This window comes from Oncorhynchus kisutch, linkage group LG5 (genome assembly GCF_002021735.2).
Source record: "Oncorhynchus kisutch isolate 150728-3 linkage group LG5, Okis_V2, whole genome shotgun sequence".
Classification (NCBI taxonomy): Eukaryota; Metazoa; Chordata; class Actinopteri; order Salmoniformes; family Salmonidae; genus Oncorhynchus; species Oncorhynchus kisutch.
In genome coordinates, this window is record NC_034178.2 from 64,320,525 (window position 1) to 64,327,642 (window position 7,118).

At 39.5% G+C, this 7,118-nt stretch overlaps 2 protein-coding genes across 2 annotated transcripts in view; one reads left to right on the forward strand and one right to left on the reverse strand.

Annotated features, from left to right (window-relative positions):
• LOC109891408 (serine incorporator 3) overlaps window positions 1-5,049 on the reverse strand; it is a 46,107-nt gene extending 41,058 nt beyond the window's left edge. The window contains exon 1 of the mRNA XM_031825669.1: window positions 4,935-5,049. The gene's annotated coding sequence lies outside the window, so the exon portion shown is untranslated. The remainder of the gene's footprint in view (window positions 1-4,934) is intronic.
• LOC109890299 (P2Y purinoceptor 1-like) lies at window positions 3,257-4,810 on the forward strand. Its single transcript, XM_020482279.2, has one exon. The coding sequence runs from the start codon at window positions 3,409-3,411 to the stop codon at window positions 4,426-4,428; it is 1,020 nt and encodes a 339-aa protein (XP_020337868.1). The 5' UTR covers window positions 3,257-3,408; the 3' UTR covers window positions 4,429-4,810.
• Window positions 5,050-7,118: the final 2,069 nt, after the last annotated feature.

Below are 7,118 nucleotides of genomic sequence, written 5' to 3' on the forward strand. Positions count from 1 at the left end.
GAGAGCGAGTGCAGGAGAGTGATCGGACGAGTGGAGAGAGTGTGAGAGTGGAGTGAGAGGGAGTGAGAGAGAAAAAAGAAAGCGAGAGTAGAGAAGAGAAGGAGCAGTGAGTGAGTGAGCGAGAGAGAGAGAATGAGAGAGAGAGGAGAGAGATAGATGAGAGACGAGAGAGAGAGAGGAGGAGGGATTAGAGCGAGTGAGTGAGAGAAAGAGAGAGAGACAGAGAGAGAGAGTGAGAGAAAGAGAGACAGAGAGAGAGAGAAAGGAGAGAGACAGAGAGAGACAGAGAGAGAGAGAGAGAGAGAGAGAGAGAGAGAGGACAACTAATTGGTGGATGGTGGTGGATGCTGAGGTGGAAGTCTATTGCAGCTGTGTCAGTTTCCTCAAAGTAGACATGGAACTGAAACTACAGTAGGTAGTTACTGTAAGTAAGAATAGGTTATCAATTACAGTTGAACCAAATACATTTAAACTCAGTTTTTCACAATTCCTGACATTCAAACCTAGTAAAAAATCCCCTGTTTTAGGTCAGTTAGGATCACCACTTTATTTTAAGAATGTGAAATGTCAGAATACTAGTAGAGAGAATGATTTATTTCAGCTTTTATATCTTTCATCACATTCCCAGTGGGTCAGAAGTTGACATGCACTCAATTAGTGTTTGGTAGCATTGCCTTTAAATTGTTTAACTTGGGTCAAACGTTTCAGGTAGCCTTCCACAAGCTTCCCACAATAAGTTGGGTGAATTTTGACCCATTCCTCCTGACAGAGTTGGTGTAACTGAGTCAGATTTGTAGGCCTCCTTGCTCGCACACGCTTTTTCAGTTCTGCCCACAAATGTTCTATAGGATTGAGGTCAGGGCTTTGTGATGGCAACTCCAATACCTTGACTTTGTTGCCCTTAATGGATGTATGCTTGGGGTCAGTGTCCATTTGGAAGACCCATTTGCGACCAAGTCTTAACTCCCTGACTGATGTCTTGAGATGTTACTTCAATATATATATCCACATAATTTTTAATCCTCATGATGCCATCTATTTTGTGAAGTTCACCAGTCCCTCCTGCGGCAAAGCACCCCCACAACATGATGCTGCGACCCCCGTGCTTCACAGTTGGGATGGTGTTCTTCGGCTTGCAAGCCTCCCCTTTTTCCTCCAAACATAACGATGGTCATTATGGCCAAACAGTTCTATTTTTGTTCTATCAGACCAGAAGACATGTCCCCATGTGCAGTTGCAAACCGTAGTCTGGCTTTTGTATGGCGATTTTGGAGCAGTGGCTTCTTCCTTGCTGAGCGGCCTTTCAAGTTATGTCGATATGGGACTCGTTTTACTGTGGATATAGATACTTTTGTACTCCAGCATCTTCACAAGGTCCTTCGCTGTTGTTCTGGGATTGATTTGCACTTTTTGCACCAAAGTACGTTCGTCTCTAGGAAACAGAACGCGTTTCATACCTGAGCAGTATGATGGCTGCCTGGTCCCATGGTGTTTATACTTGCGTACTATTATTTGTACAGATGAACATGGTACCTTCAGGCGTTTGGAAATTGCTCCCAAGGATGAACCAGACTTGCGGAGGTCTACAATGTTTTTTCTGAGGTCTTGGCTGATTCCTTTTGATTTTCCCGCGATGTCAAGAAAAGAGGCCCTGAGTTTGAAGGTAGGCCTTAAAATACATCCACAGGTACACCTCCAATTGACTCAAATTACGTCAATTAACCTATTAACCTAAAGCCATGACATCATTTTCTGGAATTTTCCAAGCTGTTTAAAGGCACAGTCAACTTCGTGTATGTAAACCTCTGACCCACTGGAATTGTGATACAGTGATAGTCATTTTTCCAATAATTGTTGGAAAAATAACTTGTGTCATGCACAAAGTAGATGTCCTAACCGACTTGTCAAAACTAAAGTTTGTTAACAAGGAAATTGCGGAGTGGTTGAAAAACAAATTTTAAGACTCCAACCTAAGTGTTTGTAAACTTCCGACTTCAACTGTATATTATATTTTAAGTAATATTGTTATTATGTTATGATACAATGACCAAAAAGACGCCTGGATTACTATCTTGTAGATCGGTATTGATAATAACTAAAACATCACCAATAAAATATTGAACGTCTCACATTCAAGCCTTTATAGCCTGTTGTTACTTATATCTTGCAGAAATAACTGTACTCTAGCTCTGCTAATTTCCTCTGCTAATTTCCTTCTGGATACTATCACATGGAAACTATGGAATGAAGGAAGTGCCCACCAGGAAGTGGGCGCTCAATGAGCAAAGTTACATTGAAAATACATATTTGAGAATTAATTTCCAGAATTTTGAATCAGGTTCATTTTAGGTGTGTTATACGGACATTGAAAATATGTAACTTACTGATGTTGAAGATACATATTTTACAGACATTGAAAATAGGTATTTTACAGATGTTGAAAGACGTCCTTTTTTGGTCATTGTTCCTATGGCCATCTTTAAATCATACATACATTCACTTACATTTATACTGAACAAAAAATAATGCAACATGTAAAGTGTTGGTCCCATGTTTCATGAGGTGAAATAAAAGATACTGGAAATATTTCAGACGCACAAAAAAAAATGTGTCTCAAATTTGGTGCATACAAATTTGTTTACATCCCTGTTAGTGAGCATTTCTCCTTTGCCAAGATAATCCATCCACCTGACAGGTGTGGAATATCACAAAGTTGATTAAACAGCATGATCATTACACAGGTGCACCTTGTGCTGGGGACAATAAAAGGCCCCTCTTTTGTCACACAGCACAATGCCACATATGTCTCAAGTTTTGAGGGAGCGTGCAATTGGCATGCTGACTGCAGTAATGTCCACCAGAGCTGTTGCCAGAGAATTTGATGTTAATTTCTCTACCATTTGCTGCCTCCAAAGTCGTTTTAGAGAATTTGACAGTACATCCAACTGGCCTCCCAACCAACGTGCAACCATGCCAGCTCAGGACCTCCACATTCTTCACCTGTGGGATCGTCTGAGACCAGCCACCTGGACAGCTGATGAAACTGAGGAGTATTTCTGTCTGTAATAAAGCCCTTTGGTGGGGGAAAAAGTATTCTGATTGGCTGGGCCTGGCTCCCCAGTGGGTGAGCCTTGCTCCCAAGTGGGTGAAATCAAGGTCTGGACAAAAAAAAACGACATTTGTGGACGTTAAAATCAAGGCCAGACGCGTATGTCTTTTCAACGTCCATGGACTTCTGTACTCACTGGGTGTAATATCTTGGTTTCACCATGCTCAACATGATGGTGGACGGCTGCGATTTACGATGTGTTTCCATGACCAAGTTTGATTTCATTCACTTCTGGGCGTCATCGATTCATATTCTATAGCTTGTGTTTAAACTTCACTTTGATCAAAAAGACGGGGAAAATGTCAGATGACAACAGCACACACGTTCTCAACATGACCGCATGTGAAGGAATTAACCTTCGTTTTACGCACAGATTTTTACCTGCTGTGTTCATGCTGGTGTTTGTCGTCGGGACATTTGCAAACTTCTGTGGGTTAAAAACTGTTTGTACAAGCTGGAAGAAAATTGGGAGTATAAACATATTCATTCTCAACCTTGGAATAGCTGATTTGCTGTACTTATTTACCTTACCATTTTTGGTTGTCTATTACGCGCTAAACAGTAAATGGATATTTGGACAAACATTCTGCAAGATCACCAGATTCTGCTTCAATTTGAATCTCTATGGCAGCATTGGGTTCCTGACATGCATTAGTATCTATCGATACCTCGGTATTGTGCACCCAATGAAAGTGATGGGAAAAATCCACACTCGCCACTCAGTGGCAATGAGTTTTCTTGTCTGGATTTTGGTTTTCATTCAGATACTTCCCGATATGTTCTTTGACAAGACAGCGCAAAATTCCTCATATTCGTGCTATGACTCAACAGCCGACGACTTTATCAAGGATTACCTTCCGTACAGTATTGGCTGGACCATTACCGGATTCGTTATACCATTACTGATCATTCTGGCTTGCTATGGACATATAGTAGTGGTCCTTGCCACCAAAGCCAATGTCAATACTTTGTTGAAACAACGATGTCTAAAACTAGTCATCATCTTGACTGTGTTGTTCTCAATTTGCTTTATCCCTTATCATGTTTTGAGAAATCTAAATTTGAAAATAAGGATTTTGAAAATGGAAGGCACCTGCAAAGCAAGCTTCGATGATATTTATGTTGCTCATCAAATCAGCCGCGGTCTGGTTTGCATGAATAGCGCAATCAATCCGTTAATTTATTTAGTTGGAAATGATGATTTCATCATGCGTTTTCATAATCTCAGCAAACAAGCCAGGATGTCTCTTGTTCAATGGACTGGTGCTGTGATTTACCGCAATACACCCGAGGCAGATCCAGCAACAGAAGAATCTTAACCAGTAAACTTTGACCAGTTAGTTATTTAAAACCTAAACTTGACTGTCAGCTATTCTAGTATTTGATGTTGTCTACGCCATTATTGTACCAAAGGCCTGTAAGTATGTACATATGCTATTCTTTACACTTTATGTATCATTCTCAGAGTATTTTATTGTGTAAACGTGAGATCCTTTTTGTGGTTGAATGCCCTTGTGTAAAGTGAAATAATGTGCCATGCATTTAGTCAGTGATATGCAGAGCTAACTATTGGTTTCCATAACTATCTTAGATAACAATGTGTAAATACCCTTGTGTAAAGTGAAATACTGTTCCATTCGATTAGTCAGTGATATGCAGGGCTATGTCACTGAAATAAACATAAACTCAATATGCATTTCAGATATTGCATAATAATTCCATGCATTCCAGCAGTTTATTACACATAGCCTACCAGCTGGATTATTTATCTCTGTTGTCCATAAATAATAAAAAGGTATCAAGCTCAAAGGACTGTCCATCTTACCTTGTGCTTGAGATAATATCAACTCCTCCACATTGTCTTCCCAGGGGAAACAGAAGATTTGAACTCATTCCCTTAAGGGGAACAATCCCTCAACACAAAAATGCACTGGAAATGTATGTCCTATATGTTTATTCATGTCATATGACTGGTCAGGTGCTTTTCAGGTGCGGGTTACAGAACGGGGCCTTGAGGCTCACTTTATTGAGAAGACTGAGCAAACATAGTGTTAAAAGAAATTATAATAATTAAAACCTAATGGCAAATAGAGCAGTGAAAATAAGAGAACAACTACTAGTTTCCAGAGATATCTTGTATAGAAATGTGTCTACTCTCTCCTAGCAGACACAGACATCTCTCATCCTTACATAAAAGAGGGAGACTGTTTGACTGGCTAGGATGATAGCAGTTTATACCCTGGATAAATAACTTTCATGTAAGAACAGTTGATAAAAACAAAACAAACCACAAGTATGCTAGCATTCGAGTACAAGGAGTGGCTTGTCAGCACAAAACAAGTCTGTTTTTTAGGCTAATGTTAGTGGCATTGTCCACTAAGACTTATGAGCAGGAGTAATAGTAAATAGTGAATGACTGAATCAAAGTCAAAGTTTGAGATTGATGATAAATAATCTAATTTAATCCACCCAGGCGTATTCAGAAGTCTCATTCTCCAGCAGCAAAAGCATGCAGTGATATTTCTCTCCACTCTGTCACTTTCACAGACCACTGAGAGAATTTCTGAGGACGCTGGGGTTGACATTAGTGCAGGCCTAGTGGATGACTGTTTGTGTTATGAGAAAACGGTGCCAAAATAAATCTAATTTAATTTGAAGTCTGCAGTGCAATGTCTGGAATCTACGGCATTGATCATTTATAGCTAGGGAATGACCTCACCAGGTCAGCAGGTTAAGAAAACCATCAACCTACGATTTGCTATTAAATCAGATCAAAGTTTATTGGTTGTGTACTCAGTTTAGCAGGTGTTATAGTGGGTGCAGCAAAGTGGTTATGTTACTAACTTCTAACAATCTAGTCAAATGTCAAACAATTCAGACGAAGGGGGAAGAAAATCAGAAACGGAAGTACCAATCTGATTAACAACCCAAATACACTGTAGCAGTAATCAAATGCAATCTACATGACATGTAGATTCTGTACATTGTACAGAACCAAACAAAGTTTGAACACACCTACTCCTTCCAGGTTTTTAAAAATATTATTCTTACTGTTTTCTACATTGTAGAATAATAGTGAAGACATCAAAACTATGAAATAACACATGTGGAATCATTTAGTAACCAAAAAAGTGTTAAACAAATCAAAATAGATGTTATATTTGAGATTCTTCAAAATCAGCCACCCTTTGCCTTGATGACAGCTTTGCACACTCTCTGTCCAAACTTTTGACTGGTACTGTATGTACACCGAGGGAATTTACACAAGATCAGCTAAGAATAACAGTATGACAATGAGTGACAAGGAGTTGACATGATAGCACAAACAGATCTGTGGCCAGGCTAAGGAACTTCTATCAGTCACACATACTGTACAACAGAGTTCAATGTACTCATTTATCTAAAAAACACTTGTTAAAGTGGCGATCAGCAGTAGACACAATAACAAAGCGTACTCCATGCCCATATTTTGGTAAAAAGCTGAGGGATGTTGCTGTAGAACATTTAGTTTGTCACATGCTTCGTAAACAACAGGTGTAGACTAAGCCAATAGCTTAATTTAATGTAACCACTCTTAAATTCATAGACATAGCTATGGATGCAAGGACTGACCATGCATTATATAAAACTTGTCTTTTTAACCATGTTTGAGGCTCTATTGTGTTTGTTTACATTTACTTGGTGTAAACATTGGAGTAAGAAGCTTATATTTGGGGTTTTGACGGTGTTCGATAGTTGAACTAAGCTCATGAGGCATTTATACGTTATATTCTTCAAGAATCGGTGGCTACATATCGTTAATTTAAGTCCAGAAATGTATGTAGCAACTCCTTTTAAAGCCTTACCACAATACACCAATTTCAATAATACACTGGACAAGTGCCAAGGACAGAGGCATGCTGTAGAGTGTGTACAGTGTACAGACTCTACGTGTTTCATAATCAGAGCTGGCCATGCAAGACAAGGGAAACTCCAAACACCTGCTTGTCTCCAGCGGTGACTGTAAATA

Excerpts from the sequence above, each read along its gene's own strand:
- LOC109890299 (XM_020482279.2), top strand. The coding sequence starts at position 3,409 with ATGTCAGATGACAACAGCACACACGTTCTCAACATGACCGCATGTGAA.